The sequence below is a fragment of the Desmodus rotundus genome, chromosome 6 (genome assembly GCF_022682495.2).
Source record: "Desmodus rotundus isolate HL8 chromosome 6, HLdesRot8A.1, whole genome shotgun sequence".
Lineage (NCBI taxonomy): Eukaryota > Metazoa > Chordata > Mammalia > Chiroptera > Phyllostomidae > Desmodus > Desmodus rotundus.
In genome coordinates this window covers 82,778,345-82,795,619 of record NC_071392.1, presented here as the reverse complement: position 1 = coordinate 82,795,619, position 17,275 = coordinate 82,778,345, and the positions used below count along the sequence as shown (strand labels likewise).

At 44.5% G+C, this 17,275-nt stretch overlaps 2 protein-coding genes across 2 annotated transcripts in view; one reads left to right on the top strand and one right to left on the bottom strand.

Moving 5' to 3' along the window:
- Positions 1–17,275, bottom strand: part of FMC1 (formation of mitochondrial complex V assembly factor 1 homolog) — a 394,222-nt gene that overhangs the window by 305,714 nt on the left and 71,233 nt on the right. The gene's annotated exons all lie outside the window — the stretch shown is intronic.
- The window catches only part of KIAA1549 (KIAA1549 ortholog), a 133,828-nt gene that overhangs the window by 65,546 nt on the left and 51,007 nt on the right, over positions 1–17,275 (top strand). Inside the window, exons 8-12 of the mRNA XM_053927387.1 lie at positions 306–489; positions 1,826–1,885; positions 3,340–3,488; positions 11,236–11,413; positions 14,530–14,714. Of these exons, the coding sequence (XP_053783362.1) occupies positions 306–489; positions 1,826–1,885; positions 3,340–3,488; positions 11,236–11,413; positions 14,530–14,714 (756 nt within the window). The remainder of the gene's footprint in view (positions 1–305; positions 490–1,825; positions 1,886–3,339; positions 3,489–11,235; positions 11,414–14,529; positions 14,715–17,275) is intronic.

Sequence of the window (17,275 nt, the reverse complement as noted above, 5' to 3'; positions counted from 1 at the left end):
TCTCAGTGCTGTTGTGGACTTACTCCTCTGTGTTCAGGCTTACTGTTATTTCTGCAGGATTTGGGATGAAAGGGGGAGAGACGATAGACACGCATGCTCATCTTGTCACTTAATGTACAAACACATCCATTCACCACGAGGACTGAAAGCATTGCCAAAGGGAACCAGGCCACTGAAGCCCGTTATCCTTCCTTTAAAAGTGTTGCCCCAGTGAGAGAAGCCGTGAGAGAGAACTCAGAGTCAGGCTCTTAGTGGGATGAACTTTTCATGAACTTCAGAAACTGACTGCGACTTCCCCCTTTCAGATCTTGAATGTCACTGTGGGCTCTTCGCGGGCAGCTCCTCGCCGGGGCCCCGTGAACATCGTCTTTGCTGTTAAGAGTGCGCAGGGGTTTTGGAACGGGACCCAAGTGAGTGAGCTGCTCCGGAACCTGAGTGTGGTGGAGTTCAGCTTCTACCTGGGGTACCCGGTGCTCCAGGTCGCCGAGCGTGAGTACCACTGTCCTGGACTACGCCGGGAATGCGGCCCTGGGCGTTTTCGTCGGTGGCCCTCTTTTTCTCAAGTGACGGATTTCGCTGAAATCAGAATACAAGTCACATAAAATTGGAGTTTCTCAGATGTAAGCTAGGGTGGGCCTCCAGAGCCCTCCTCACCCACGGGGCCTCTCTTTATTATCCTCTGTTCCGGAAGGGGTGCTGTGAAAGATGAGACCAGTTCTGGAGAAGGTGAAACCAGAGGGGTGGAGAACAGCCCTGTGGTTGCCGGAGGTGAAGGGCAGGAGGGAAGCTGGACCGCAGAAGGGCAGCAGAGGGCACTTCGGGGAGGTGATGAGGCTCTTCTGTGTCTGTATCGTAGTGGTGGTTTCACGACGCTGTGCATTTGTCAAAACCCACGAAACTAGAAGCCCCAAAAGAGTGAATTGTATTTCATGTACAATTAAAAAAAACAATAAATGAAGACAAACAAAACTTTTCTTCCTGCCAATTAGGCTCATAGTGCAAATGGAATGGGAGAAATGTTTACTTCAAAAACAAAACCAAAACCAGTAGATTCCAGTGTTGAAATCAGGCCACAAAAATAAAAAGAAAGAAAGGAGGGAGGGTGGGAGGGAAATAAAAAAAATTTTTAAAAGTAAAAATGTAACAGTCAGATGATTCTTAATGTAGTCAGTGTACAGTGAATTACATGAAAAAAATAACTTGTCAAATGTAGCAGTTGACAGGGATAAAATCACTATTTACATTGGGCAATGGTCAGTAATGTATGGGAAGATATGGATAAAATAGTAGGCTAGACGACAGGTGTGCGCCAGGACTGTCCCATGCAAGTCAGGACGTGGGGTCACTTGACCCTGAGTCACTGCTGGGAAATCCGGGGACTCTGAGGACACAGTGTGAAAACTCATTGCTCTGGAACAATGACTTTTCCAAAGGAACCTGGGGTGATCCCGTGAAGCAGCATCCCACCAAGTCACTTGAGCAAGCCCGCCTTCCTTCCTCCCTCCCTCCCTCCTTCTCTCTTTCTCTTTCTTTCTTTCTTTCTTTCTCTCTCTCTCTTTCTTTCTTTCCTTCCTTCCTTCCTTCCTACCTTCTTCTTTTCCTCCCTCCCTCCCTCCTGCCCTTGGGACTCATACGCTCAGAGATTGCTCACTGTTCATGCCTTCACACCAATCGACTATTTTCTTCTTCTGTAGTTAGTGCTGAATCCTACAGGAGAGGCAATGTCTTGGGATTTACCCGCTGTCTTCTAGAACTCTTTCCTTCTGAGTGTTGTAAATGTGTTTTTTTACTGACATGTTCTCCCCTAACCCTTTTCTTTTTACAGCCTTCCAGTACCCGCAGCTCAACCTGTCTCAGCTGCTGAAGTCGTCCTGGGTAAGAACAGGTACGTTGAACTTACATCATGTTTCGGGAACCATAAGAATAAGGAGTGTGTGTGGGTGTTACTAAGAACAATACCGCCTTTCCTGTTTCTCAGTCCTAAATTCAGGGCAAAGTGCACCTTAAATTCCTGGTAAAGGATGAATGAGAAAGGGACTCTGACTTGGCTGTAGGGATACGTCCCACTGAGCTATGGCCCAAGAAGTGTTGGCTTTCTCTGCAATTCATACCTCACGTCCGGGGCAGTCTAACGGGAACTGACAGTGTCCCGACCTAGAACGGCGTGAGGCTCTGAAGCCAGACTATCTTTGTCTGTCTGTCTGTCTCTCTCTTTTTCTAAAAGTCTTATTTGTTTGCTTTTATATAAGGACCAAAAAGGTAACTTGGTGAGCAAATAAGAAGCTGTTTTTAAAAGTCTCTTTGGCCTGGGTCAGATACTTACAGCTGTGGCATTCATTGCCAAATCAGACTCTCTCATCTGGCGCACACAAGTGTGAGAGGTAGTAACGTGTTTCCCCGTGCCCAGCGTGGGAGCAGCACAGAGGAGCTGGTCACGGGGAGGAAGAACACGGAGGGGTGACAGTCACCATTTCTGAGATCCCGCACCCTGCGAGGCCCCCTTTGCTTCCCATACAGCATTCCATGTAAAGGCCCCACCTCTTTGCAAGGTACCACAGCCTCATTTTCCAGATGGCTTTCATAGCAGTTAAGTGACTCACCCGTGGTCCGGTCTCAGACAGATTTGAGCCAGAGCCGGCTGAAAAGGAGATCTGGCAGATTGTCTGCTTAGATAATCTTGTTTACAGCAGGTGTAAGAAGACAGGCACCTTATCTGGAGTCAGTTCAGGAATCGAGATAAGATACAAACTTAAACCAGTTCCAGAAATTTTGAAATGACTGCAGACCAAATGTTTGATCCTTTGTAGGCCCTCTCAGCCCGAAAGTGCTTGCCTTGCTGAGTTTCTGGGGCGTCTGGCCACCCGTCTTGGTAATGCGTGGGGCTTTGAACTGCAGATAAGACTCCTGAGAAGCACTTCTGGTCCTCCCTCACATTCCCCCTCTTCAGGTCTCTCTAGGGCATCGATTTTTCAGCCTGTGTCCCGCAAGAATTTGTAGGACATGTAACACCTGACTGGGGCACTAACCCTTTTCCCTTAGACTGTCAAATAAAAAAAAATGGCAAAAGCTAAAACAACAGTAGCTATCCAGTATGAATGAATCAAAATTATACCTTTTTTTTGTGTGTCAGATCAGCAAAAAATAGAATCCATTTCTTGGTGTGCCGTAGAATTTTGGGAATTAGTTTATGTGTGCCAAGAGATGAAAAGGGTTGAAAATCGCTCCTCTGGAGATTGGCATATTATGGTAACCCCGTGTTAATTTCTTTCCTACACACACCCTTTTTTTCTTCACCGCTAACTCATTTTGGGCCCTGTGTGTGTTTCCCTTGAAATGTAGTCCTCCTGGGGGTCGTTGAGAAGCAGCTTCAGAACGAAGTGTTTCCAGCCGAGATGGAGCGCAAACTGGCCCAGCTGCTGAGCGAGGTTTCCACCAGAAAGCGGATGTGGAGAAGGGCCACCATTGCTGCTGGCAACAGCGTGGTGCAGGTAGGTACCCAAGGAGGCCAGAGGGGGAGGGAAGGAGAGAGAGCAGACTGAAGTCCTGCCACATTTTCATGCAAATGGGAAAGGCAACAAGAACCTTCTGATGTAGCTGGGTTGCTCTCTTAGGTGGCGACCGAATGTGGCAGCATTTCAGTTCAACTAGAATCTAGACAAATGTTCCCCAAGTCCTTGGTATGTGGTCAGTGCCGGAATGGATCTTGTGGGGAGCACAGTGAATGGATTGTGTTAGTGGGTCGCCGTGCCATGGGATGACCTTATTTTTCGAAAAGTAATTTTTTAAAACTCACAATGTAGTTGATTACGGAATGGTAATGTTCCTGAGAGTATCATAGGGATGGATCATTCAGCTGGAAGAGACCTTAAGAAATCAGAAAGAGGAACATTTTCTGCCCTCTGTTCTAGTGGCTCATCCTCCACGCCTCCCCCCCACCCCTTGCTTGTCTCACGTTACCCAAAACATCCTTCTCCTCTGTAAATTAGCAGAAAAGTTACAAATGACAGATTAATTTCACTCAGAAAGTGACCCATTTTAAATGCATAGGCTCACAGCGAGCTGGAGGTTGGGCTGTGATTTATTCCCATCTCAGTGTGCATTAATGTGATTTTGGATTTTTCCCTTCACCAACTGCTGGCTTGCAGAGCTAGGAAAATGGGATAGCATTGCTGCGGCGTTCCAGAGACAGGAGACTTCGGGTGAAACTGGAAGTCCAGGGGTGGGGGCGGTTGGTGGTCCAGGGGCGTTGGAGGGAAGAACACAGAACTGACCCTGGGGAGGGGCAGGGTGACAGTTGGCCCAGGGCTGGTGTCATTGTCCCCAACTCTCTGACCAGGTTTCTCCCGTACGTACTGCTCTCCCCCCTCCCTCAGAGGTGTGGTTAGGTTTCTAAAGTAGTTTCTTTGCCAGATGCAATAGCATATAGAGAAATTAAAAAACTTAAGAGAAGGTTGAGAGTAATATGAATAGATATAGAAAACATATATATATTTATATAACTATAAAATAAAGAAGCAGAATGAAAATGAATTATAAAAGCTTGGCTGTATTCAGTAACCCTGGCTTCATTGAGCTTAGGGTCTGGGTGGAGGTTAATAAACACAGATAAAACAGTTGTAAAGTTCCATAAGATGACAGAGGAGGTGCTCGATTAGATGGGAAAGCTCCCTAAGGTGGGAATATTGGATACTGAAAGCTAACCAAGTCACCCCTCGGTAACAGTGCCGTCTCATGGGTTGCTTAGCAACCATGCCCTGCTTCTCACGTGCACTGGAGTGGCCAGATGTGAAGATGGAGACAAGAAATCGTGTACAGGGCACAGGACTCGTTAGCAACATGATTTGTAAAAGTGGAAGTATTCAAACAACCCGAATGTCCAGCAGTGGGGGGGATAGGTACAAAAATGGTCGTGAATCTTTACATGTTGGAATATTGGGCAGCCATTATCATTTTTTGAATTAGTGCATGAGAAAAAAACTGAAGAGAGGCTGTATAAGAAGGTACACAAAATAATCCAACTATTAATATAAAACTCACGAAAAGATTAATGGGAGGAAATATGCCACAATATTTACAATGATTATCTTTGGTTGGTTGAATTTGAGGTGAGTTTCATTTTATTCTTCCTACATACTCCTTTGTGCTTTTCAAAATTTCCCCAGTGAACGTGTAATTTCTTTAGTGAACATGGGATTTTAATCAGAAAATAATGTTTAAAGTGAAATTGAAAATGTTGCCCAAAACGATGGCTCCGTCCCACTGTGGTTGCGTGGATTCCAGACGAGAGTCTGAGAAGAAGTTGCCCAGAAGGGATGTTGGCATTAGGTGTGACTGCTGTTTTCAGGTAGGACAAGCTCATAGAATCTTCGGTTGAGGTGGGTGTCCCTGGAAATTGGAAGTATGGCTTCTGCAAGGGGAGCCCATTTCTACAATTGACCAGAACATTGCAGTGGAATAAATAGGCATGCAGGTAGAGGGACAGGGGGGTGTAATCTACTTGCTTTCTGGGAGCCCTTTGTTAGTATTAATTCTAAAGGCTAATAAAAAATTAGTGCAGCACAGTTCGGGGGGAGGGAGGAGGTGGTTAGAGAGCAGAAGCGGTCAGGGAACTGGCCTAGAAACGTCAGACAAAGGGCAGGCCAGATACGAGCCCACCGCAGGCTGGAGAGGTATAAAGAACAGTTTCTCCAGGGATGAGGGTTTGGGCCTGTGTTGTTAAGGATCTTTATATGTGTTCTGGAAGAAGGCGTTCACAGTGAAGTCTTGAAATTGTTGATTTGCTGGACGTTTCCGCTGGTGAAAGGAGTCCGGCAGCCGTGTCTGGAGTGCAGTCCACTGTTACACCTTTGCGCAGGTGGCTGGAGAAGTGGCAGCTCTTGCTGATGGCAAGTGTAGGGACCAAAGATTCAGACTGTGTGTGTGAAGTAGAGGCCTCAAGAGTGATTGTTGATCATTTACTCAGAACGTCAGCCAACATTCTGCTGGAGTCTGCAGGGGCAGTAAAACTGTTGCATATTAATAAGAGAAATAGCAACATAATAGAGCTATATGTACTTAAAACTGTGATGTATCGAATGTACCAGATTCTGAAGCACTGATGTAAAGGACTACCCTGAACACCAGAGAGAGAGGAATTTTGGAACAAATCAAAGTACTATTTGATCCAGTGGATTATGAATTTATGAGAATTTTTTCCAGCTTCATTGAGATATAATTGACAGATGACAATGTGTAAGTTTAAGGTGTACAGTGTGGCGACTTGATATAAGTGTACAAGGTCTGTCCAGAAAAAGTGCAGCCATTGTTAATATAACGAGAACGGTTTGGGGACATCAGTGTAACCTGGCAGCCAAGGAGAGTGGACTGGAATGCACATGTGTGAACAATGATGACTTCACTGTACTAGTCAGTGGGCGTGGTAGATGCCCTTGAGTGAATGTGTCTGTGTGGCCATCGCATTCAAAATGACTGAGCGAGTATAGCAACAAATCTGTGTCAAATTTTGCGCTAAGCTTGAACATGCCTCCATGGAAACTGTTTGGATGACTCAGAAGGCCACAGCTATGGGCAGCTGGTGATTGGCAACTTCATTACAACACGCCTGCTTGGGCATCACATCTCTTGCAGATTTTTTGTGAACCATCAAATCACCCAGGTGACTCAGCTCCCCTACAGCCCAGAAGGTGCCTTGCAACTTCTAGCTTTTCCCAAAACTAAAATCACCTTTGAAAGGGAAGAGATTTCAGACCATTGATGAGACTCAGGAAACACAACAGGGCAGCTGATAGTGATTGGGAGAACTGTGTGAGGTCCCAAGGTGCCTACTTTGAAGGGGACTGAGGCGTCATTGTCCTACGTACAGTGTTTCCTGTATCTTCAATGAATGTCTCTATTTTTCATATTACATGGCTGGACACCTTCTGGACAGGCCTCGTAGACTGTGACATGATTACCACAATAAGGTTAGTTAACACACCATTGCTCACAGTTAGTGTTGCGTGTGCATGGTGAGAACTTTTTAGATCTGTTCTCTCAGCTTCGTTCCGGTATACAGAATGGTATTACTGACTGTGTCCACCGAGCTGTGTGTTAGATCCCGGATTTACCGCTGGAAGTTTCTGCCCTTTGACAACTTCTACCCGTTTCCCCTTCACCCGGCTCTGGCAACCATCAATCCGCTATCTGTTTCTATGAGTTTTCTTTTTTTTTTTTTTTTTAAGATTCCACATGGAGGTGAGGTCATACACTATGATGTCTGACTTGTTTCTCTTCAGAGATGCCCTCATGGTCCATCCACGCTGTTACAAATGGCAGGACCTTCTTCGTTTTTATTGGTGAATAGCATTCCATTGTGTGTATACAGAAGTACCACATTTTCTTCATCCACTCACCCACAGATGGACACGTAGGTTGGTTCTGTGTCTGGGCTGTTGTACGCAGTGCTGCAGAGGACACGGGAGTGCAGACCTCTCTCTGAGATCATGAGTTCATTTCCTTGGAATACATACCCAGGAGTGTAACTGTTGGATCATATGGTAGTTCTATTTTTAACTTTTGGAGGAAGCTTCCCACTGTTTTCCATAATGGCTGTACCGATTTCTGTTCCCACCAACGGTGCACAAGGATTCCATTTGTTCCACATCCTCTCCAGCACTTGCCTCTTGTTTTTTGATATTAGCTATTGTAACAGGTGTTATCTCATGATATCTCGTTGTGATTTTGATTTGCATTTTCTTGATGATGAAGATGTTGAGCACCTTCCTTTCATATGCCTCTTGGCATTTGTATCTCTTCTTTGGAGAAATGTCTATATATTTTTTTGCTATCGAGATGCATGAGCTCCTTGTGTATTTTGGATATTAAACCCTTATCAGATACATGCTTTGTAAATATTTTCTCACATTCCATAGGTTGCCTTTTCATTTTTGTTGATTCTTTTGCTGTGCAGAAGCTTTTTAGTTTGATGTAGTTCCACTTGTTTATTTTTGCTTTTGTTGCTTGTGATTTGGGTCTCCTTTCTAAAAAATCTTTGCTAAGACCAGTGTCAAGGAGCTTTTTTCCCTGTCTTCTTCTGGGAGTTTTATGGTTTTAGGTCTTACATTTAAGTCTTTCCATTTGGAACTAACTTTGTGAGTGGTCCAGTTTCATTCTTTTGCATGTGACTATCCAGTTTTTCCAACACCATTAACAAAGAGAGTGTCTTTCCACATTGAGTATTCTTGGCTCCTTTATCAACGGGGTCTTTTGTGGTTCCTTATAAATTTTAGGATTGTTTTTTGCTATTTCTGTAAAAAGTCCCATTGGAATTTTGGTAGGGATTGCATTGAATCTATAGGTGGCTTTGGATAACATGGGCATTTTAACAATATTAATTCTTCCAAACTATGAACACGGGATATATTTCCATTTAGTTGTGTCTTCTTCAATCATCAATGTCTTACAATTTTTAGTGTACAGATTTTTCACTTCCTTTGTTAAATTTATTCCTAAGTATTTTATTATTTTTGATGCTATTGTGAGTGGCAATGTTTTACCTCTTTCTTTTCGGATAGTTCATTGTTAGTTTATAGAAACACAACTGTCCCTGGCTGGTGTGGCTCAGTGGATTGAATACCGGCCTGCAAACCAAAGGGTCACCCGTTTGATTCCCAGTTAGGGAACATGCCTGGGTTGTGGGCCAGGTCCCCGGTAGGGGGCATACGAGAGGCAACCACAGATTGATATATCTCTCCCTTTCTCCATCCCTTCACTTCTCTCTAAAAATAAATAAATAAAATCTTAAAAAAAAGAAACACAACTGATTTTATTGTGTTGTTTTTGTGTCCTGCAAATTTACAAATTCACTTATTCTAATAGTTTTTTTGGTGTATTCTATAGGGTTATTTATATATAAGATCATGTCATCTGCAAGCAAAGACTTCCTTTCTGATTTGGTGCCTTTTGTTTCTTTTTCTTGCCTGATTGCTGTGGCTAGGACTTCCAGTACTGTGTTGAATGGGAGTGGTGAGAGCGAATACCTTGTCTTGTTCCTGATCTTAGTGGAAAAGCTTTCAACCTTTCATCATTGAGTATGATGTTAGTTGTGGGTTTGTCATATATGGCCTTTACTATGTTGAGGTATGGTCCTTCTATACTCTGGTGAGGGTTTTTATTATGAATGAATGTTGAATTTTGTCACATGCTTTTTCTGCATCTATTGAATGGTCTTATGATTCTTCTTTTCTTTTATTAATGTGGTGTATTTCACTGATTATGATCCTTTAAATGTGCTGTCAAATTTGGTTTGCTAGTATTCTGTTGAGAAATGTTGCATCTGTGTTCATCAGAGATAAGGATCTATAGTTTACTTTTTTACAGTGTCCTCACCAGGCTTTAGTACAGGATAACGCTGGTCTCATAAAATGAGTTTGGGAGCATTCCTTCCTCTTCAGTTGTTGGGAAAAATTTGAGAACGATTGGCATTAACTCTTCTTGAGATGTTTGGTAGAATTTGTCAGTGAAACCATCTGGGCCTGGGCTTTTCTTTTTGGGGAATTTTTTGATTACTGATTCAATCTCCTTATTCATTACTGGTCTGTTCAGATTTTCTATTTCTTCATGATTCACTGTTGGTGGGGTTCTAGGAATTCCCCGCCGGGGAATGGCGGGGAATGGCGGGGAATGGTGGGGTTCAGTGTTCAGGGTTGTGTGGTTCTAGGAATTAATCCATTTCTTCCAGGCTGTCTAATTTGTTGGTGAATAATTATTTATAGTAGTCTCTTTTGATCCTTTCTGTGGTATCTGTTGTAATGTCTCCTCTGTCATTTACAATTTTTGAGAACTCTCTCTTTTTCTTGGTTAATGTAGCTAAAGGTTTGTTCATTTTGTTTATCTTTTCAAAGAATCAACACTTATTTTGTTAATCTCTTCTGCTGTTTTCCTAGTCTCTATTTCACTTACTTCTGCTCTAATCTTTATTATTTCCTCCTTTCTATTAACTTTGTGCTTAGTTTTTTTCTTTATTTTGTAGTTTCTTGAGGTGTCAATTAGATTGTTTATTTGAGATCTTTTTTCTTGGTGTATGCATTTGTAGCTATGAACTTTCTGCTTATAACTGTTATTACTGTATCTCACAAGTTTTGGTATATTGTGTTTCCATTTTCATTTAAGATTTTAAAATTTTTTCTTTTTATTTCTTGTTTAGTGCATTGGTTGTTTCAGGAGTGCACTGTTTAATTTCCATGTATTTTTTGATTTTCTAGCTTTCCTTCTATTATTGATTCTAGTTTCATACCACTGTGGTTGGAAAAGTTGATAAAATGTCTGTGTTATTGAATATGTCGAGACTGTTTCTGCGGCCTGACATCTGGTCTGTCCTAGAAAAGGTACTGTGTGTGCTTAAGAAGAATGTGTGTTCTGCCATTGGATGGAATGTTCTGCATGTGTAGGTCTATTTGGTCTATAGTGTTGTTCAGATCTGCTATTTCCTTGTTGATTATGTCTCTGAATGATCTATCCATTATTGGGGGGGGGTATTAAAAGAATTTATGAGATTTATTATGCCAAGCGCAGTGGCTCTCAATGAGGGATGATTTTGTACCCCCAGGGTACATTTTGGCACTGTCCAGAGACATTCCGCTTGTCACAGCTGGTCGGGGAGGGCACGGCTGTTGTTACCGGCATCTACCAAGTAGAAGACAGGATGCTTCTAAACATCTTACAATGCTCATTACAGGCCCCCACATCTGAGAATTATCTGGACCAAAGTGGCAATAGCACCACGGTTGAGAAACCCTGCCCCAGACGAACAGGGAGAAAATGCTGGTAGATTTGAGAAGGGATTGGATAGGACCGTTAATAGTTTCCGATGACCAGGGGTGCACCTAACCTTTGTGGTTGATGTTTTGAGGACAGCAGCATCCTCCCGCGACATATTGGAGCTTCTTGGTCGCAAGTCTAGGTTCCTGGATGTGGCAACCCTATGGTCTGTGTATCCTAAGGGCCCTTTGTCTCAGAGAAGACTTCGAGCAAGACGAAGTGCATTTGTTGTTCTGCATGGAGGAACTTTCATTGCGACTGTCCCTCTTCCCATCAAGAGAGCAGCATGGGGATTCAGGGCCCCGGAATCGTGTCAAGAGTTTATTAGGAGGAGGACTGGAATAAATCCCGAATAACATAGTCAAGGTTGAGTGGCCAGAGAAAGGGCATCTGGAAACTGGAGCTTCTAAAATGCTAATGGTTTCTGTTATCTTCCAGGTGGTAAATGTGTCCAGGCTGGAGGGAGATGACGATCCTGTGCAGCTCATCTACTTTGTGGAAGATCAAGATGGAGAAAGACTCAGTGCGGTCAAATCTTCAGATCTGATCAACAAGATAGATATCCAGAGAGCAGCCATCATCTTGGGGTATCGAATTCAAGGCGTGGTGGCCCAACGTAAGTGCCTGAGGCTTGGCCCGGAGGGGTCATCTGTGCTGGGCTGGGGTCAGCCACCAGTCTTTTTCTGGACACTGACCTCTGAATTTAAAGCATTCTTATGTGGGTACAGTAGACATATGTCTTAAGCCCATATTATTAAGTGGCATTTATATAAGATGTCAGTTGTTAAAAGTGATTGGAAAAGACCTTCTTTATTTCAATTGCTTGTGGTTATAGGCTTCACTGCTATTTTTTCCTACCTAGTATTTTGTATTCGTGGCGTTCTAGTGAGTTACAGTAGCTTTAGTTAGCGTTAGTATTTTTTTCCCCTATTCCTGTCCTGTCTTAGGTAAAATACTGTGTTTTCTCTGTATTTCTTCCAAAATCTTATATGTCATATTTTGAACATTGCTGGGGACAGTGAGTCACACAGGAAGCAGGGAGGTGCCCTCTGCATTTATTGGCTTCCTTCTGGGTCTTTTAGCACAAAGAAGTCCTTGATCCTTACCCTTTGCAATCCTGTTTCTCTCCCACCCAAGCCTCAGCCACTCCACAATTCAGAAAGAGGTGTTTGGGTATTTCTTTATTATTTTTGGAAGATACTAGGCCCCTGTCCTCTCTGGCACTGGGTGATCTCAGTGCCTTTTTTTTTTTTCCAACTCACAGATTTTGGGTGTTTAAAATTAAGAAAAGGAGAGGCATGGAAGAGTGTATTTCTCTAAATATACCTTTATGAATCACACTGCTATTTTAATGTGACTGTTATTCCTTTATGATCCTGAGAGCAACCCGTGTAAAAGCCCAGTAATACTTGCTCCCAACGGTAAAGGGTAAGTAAACGTTTAGAAGGAATTCAGCATCAGAGGACGTTGAAAAACTGTAGTGACTATGTAAAGCGATCAAGGCCATTTTACAGAAGGACAGCTCTGCAATTGTCCTCAGCAGTGGAAGAGGCTTTGTGAAACCTGTACTTGTCCCTGGACACTAACCAAAAGGAGGGCTGATGGGCACAGTTTCTCCATTTGGTAGAAAATGATGGGAGACTTGAAGCAGAGAACCACCCGCCGAGGGTTCACGTGATCGCACATTGGTGTGTTCTACGTCAAAGCAGCGAGAACAGAGTGAAGCGCTTACCGGCCTTTTTTCCTATACGACATTCGTGGCTGCTGGAGAGGTGCCCCACTCCAGTGAAGCACTTCACCTTTTAAAAAGGTGAATCGCAGTTGGGTACGGGCACCTTCCAAGCCCACTTCCATCTGCTCTTTGCCCCTCCCATTCCTCCGTTTGGTGCGGAAAACCACAGGGGTAACAATCCCGGGATGGGAGCCCCAGCCAACTCCAGGAGCAGCCCGAGGCAGCTGTGGGTCCCAGTGCCAGGGCCTCGTTTTGACCAATCTGTGCCTCTCCCAGGGTCTCACTGGGTTAGAACTAAGAAGAGCATCCAGTTGTCCCCGCCCTACAGGGTGCTTCTGTCCCTCCCCGTTAGTTGTTTCCATGCAAAACGAACTACATTTAGGCCAGATGGAAAATTACAAATTGTTATCACGGTCCCCTTCCCTGTTTCCCATGTAGTCTCCACTCTGTGATTCATGCGTCTTTCATGGTGCGTGTGCCGTGGAGTGCGGGCCCCCCTCCCGTGCCACTCTCTCCAGTGCCTCAGCCCAGACCTGGAGCAGCACCTAGAATCGTTTTTGATGTTACATCTCGGAGCAGAAGCATTTCGGTCCCACAGCACATGTTAACCTCAGGATGCAAAAAGAGCGTAAAGCGTGGTCCCTGCCCCTGAAGACTGAGATGTGTTTGGAAAGACAAGACTTAGAGTCGTGCCCATAGTCATGAGCAAAGTAGCCTAGCACATCAACGCGATACATTGATGTGATAAAATGCATCTTAACAGAAATAGTAAGGTACTGTCCACAAGACAAAGCCAGAACAGAAGGCAAGGAGAAGCAGTGTCACGGAGAGGTTGTTATGAATCAGCCCTGGGGAGGGTGGGCAGAGAGCAGGGGGCTTGGTGGCTTTTGGAGCCTGGTGGCCGGCCCCTGAGCTTTAAGGGGAGCGAAGTCCTCTGAGAGGATGAGCACAGAGTGAAGGGGGCGAGGGCCCAGTTTTGGGAAGCAGGATTAGGGAAAGGAGCTGGTGAAGGAACTTCAGGATGGAGTAATTGAGCCATAATTGTCCAAGGCCATTGAAGGTGGGGGGCTCGGTGGGGGTGGCAGGAAGGTGGGGAGTGGTGGATGCAAAGTAAGTTTGATTTAATGTGGTTTTATTTTACTTTATTATTATTTTTAAACATGCTCTGGCCAGTTTTACTCCAGAACACTTTTACATGATTTACTTTTCACCCGACTGTTCTTCCACGCTTCTGATGACATCATAGTCACCAGGCCAATGGCAGGCAGCGTGCACACTCTCAGTATGTCCCACACGCTGGGCCCAGTTCACGGTCCTCACCCCTGCTCCCACAGCCCCCTTGTGGCGGTGGGGCCCAGTCTGGCCACTGTTACACAACACTCTACTCCAGATTCCCTCAAGGCGGGGCAGTGGTGGCGAGGACGACCAGTTTCGCTTTGCCTCGTCTGACCATCTTCAGGGTCTGCGTGTGCCCCAGCACGTACTGCCCACTTTTCATAACGAGATGGAGCCTGGAGTTGATCGACTCCAGCGACTTTGGATGACCCCCAACCAAGAGTAGCTGCCAAGCTGGCTGGGGATGGAGAAAGGCAACTTCGATTACCAGCCATGTGTCACGGGTTTAGGGAGATGCACAGCTGAGGAAGTTCAGGCAGCACTCAAACACTACCTTTAGGATTTCCGATTGTCGGTACGGAAGCATTCCTGCAGTGAGAACTGAGGGTGGGCTCGTAACCCGACAGTCAGGAGCCCTGGGTGAACCTAGCTTTGCTGTTGAGTTAGCCATGTTCCTTTAGACACTTCGTCTATGTCACCATGACCCCTGCTGTGTCCTCCATGTGACCTTCTGTGTGGCGTTTGTCCACGTGGCTGCGTTTCCTGTCAGCGCATCAGAGCCGCTCACCAGTTGTCTTGAGCGGACACGACAGGACATTCATTCACTGCCAAGAGGGGCTGTCCTGGGAAGGAGTCACTCAGCCACCTGTCTTCCTCGCCCGCAGCCGTGGACAGGGTGAAGAGGCTGTCGCCGGAGTCCCAGAGCAGCAACCTCTGGGTCATCGTTGGCGTGGTCATTCCCGTGCTGGTGGTGATGGTGATTGTGGTCATCCTCTACTGGAAGCTCTGCCGCACAGACAAGCTGGACTTCCAGCCCGACACCGTGGCCAACATTCAGCAGCGGCAGAAGGTGAGGGGCAAACCCCTGGCGTGTGTAGACCTGACTGGCAGGCAGGGGTGGGGGAGCTCGGGTTCTGGGTACAGACAGGGAGCTAGCACGGAAATCTGGCTTTAACGGCGGTGTCCCTTTGCCAATTCCTCTGTAGTGTTAACTCTGTGCCAAGGAGACGAAGCTGTGTAGAGGCTGAGCCATGCCTTTGAGAGCCTTTGAGTCCACTTTGATTTTGTTTTTGAGACCATCTGTTAGCAGATCACATCTATTCTGGGGACGAATTCTGGTCTCTTTCAACCCCGGATCTCTTCAGAGAACAGAAGCCAAGGGAGATTTTCTCAGATCTGTGTGTCTGTTTCTTTCATGCACAGCTTCACTGGATGGCCCTTTATTTCCCATCCGCCTATCATTTTCCATCCCCTGCAAGCCCAGGTATCCACCTTGATGAAGACCACTTAATCATTAAAGAATGATAATACCTGCCATAAACATTTCAACTCAAATATATGAATAGGTATTTAGTTACCAATTTTTCAGTACACCTGAAGGTTTTTTTTTTTTTTTTTTTTTTTTTTTAGTTAATTTGTTTTTTTTTGAGTGTTTGTTTACTGAGAGGACTTTCCTGGGGTCTTTCTTATAGTAAATACCCATAATGCACCAGTGCAGTTTCCAGTTTGGATTTCTTCAGAGAAGAGCAAAGCAACCTGAACGCAAAGTTCTCTAGATTTTTTAATGCTTCCCCCACCCAACTCTGCAGTCTTTCAGAGTTAACTCACCGACTCCTACTTTGACAGCAGTGTTTTAACAGCTCTTTGTCCATGCCTTTTTGAAGTACTTAGTTTGGTTTTTATAGGGATAGCAATTCTCTTCTCACCTGTTTCCACAGTGTCTGCGATGTTTAAGGGTCAGATACAAGTTTTAGAGCAAGGATGCCGGCTCGTGGTCCATGTCTAGTTCACCTGGTGTGAGCAAAACCGTTCCCAGTACCGGAGAACTCACTCCCTGTCAACATTCCGCACAGCACAACATCAGCCATCACTGAGGGAGTGGAAAGTGGTCACGAGCTGACTACGTTTCCTAACTAACATGTACCCTCTGTGGGTCTCACAGATTCAGAGGACTCATTCAACTCTAAGAGTTGGATAAGAAAAAGCAAATAAGAAATAGAGAATTGCCCGATTCACCTTTGGATTTTATTCTGATTGCATGGGTATAAAAAAAGTTCCGTGCATGGCAAACCTAGACCTGCTGAATGAAAACATAAGTATTGTTTAAAAATTTATTTCACTTCTGTAAAAGTAAATGAAGAATATTCTTTCTGTTATGAATTAAATAAGAAATGCAAAATCTTTTTAAAAAATTTTTTCTTAATATATTTATTGATTATGCTATTACAGTTGTCTCATTTCCCCCCCTCACTCTACTCCATCCTGCCCACCCCCTCCCTCCCACATTCCCCCCCTATAGTTCATGTCCATGGGTCATACTTAGAAGTTCTTTGGCTTCTACATTTCCTACACTATTCTTACCCTCCCCCTGTCTATTTTCCACCTATCATCTATGCTACTTATTCTCTGTACCCTCCTCCCCCTCTCCCCCTCCCACTCCCTTATTGACAACCCTCCATGTGATCTCCATCTCTATGGTTCTGTTCCTGTTCTAGTTGTTTGCCTAGTTTGCTCTTGTTTTTGTTTTAGGTGTGGTCGTTAATAACTGTGAGTTTGCTGTCATTTGTACTGTTCCTATTTTTGATCTTCTTTTTCTTAGGTAACTCCCTTTAACATTTCATATAATAAGGGCTTGGTGATGATGAACTCCTTTAGCTTGACCTTATCTGAGAAGCACTTTATCTGCCCTTCTATTCTAAATGATAGCTTTGCTGGATACAGTAATCTTGGATGTAGGTCCTTGTTTTTCATGACTTGGAATACTTCTTGCCAGTCCCTTCTTGCCTGTAAGGTCTCTTTGGAGAAATCAGCTGACAGTCTTATGGGAAGTCCTTTGTAGGTAACTGTCTCCTTTTCTCTTGCTGCTTCTAAGATTCTCTCCTTCTGTTTCATCTTGGCTAATGGAATTATGATGTGCCTTGGTGTTTTCCTCCTTGGGTCCAGCTTCTTTGGGACTCTCTGAACTTCCTGGACTTCCTGGAAGTCTATTTCCTTTGCCACACTGGGGAAGTTCTCCTTCATTATTTGTTCAAATAAGTTTTCAATTTTTTGTTCTTCCTCTTCTCCTTGTGGCACCCCTATAATTCGGATGTTGGAACGTTTCAAGATGTCCTGGAGGTTCCTAAGCCCTCTCATTTTTCCGAGTTCTTGTTTCTTCATTCTGTTCTGGTTGGATGTTTCTTTCTTCCTTCTGGTCCACACCGTTGATTTGAGTCCCAGTTTCCTTCGCATCCCTATTGGTTCCCTGTACATTTTCCTTTGTTTCTCTTAGCATAGGCTTCATTTTTTCATCTAGTTTTCGAACAAATTCAACCAATTCTGTGAGCGTCTTAATAACCAGTGTTTTGAACTGTGCATCCGATAGGTTGGCTATCTCTTCCTCGCTTAGTTGTATTTTTTCTGGAGCTTTGA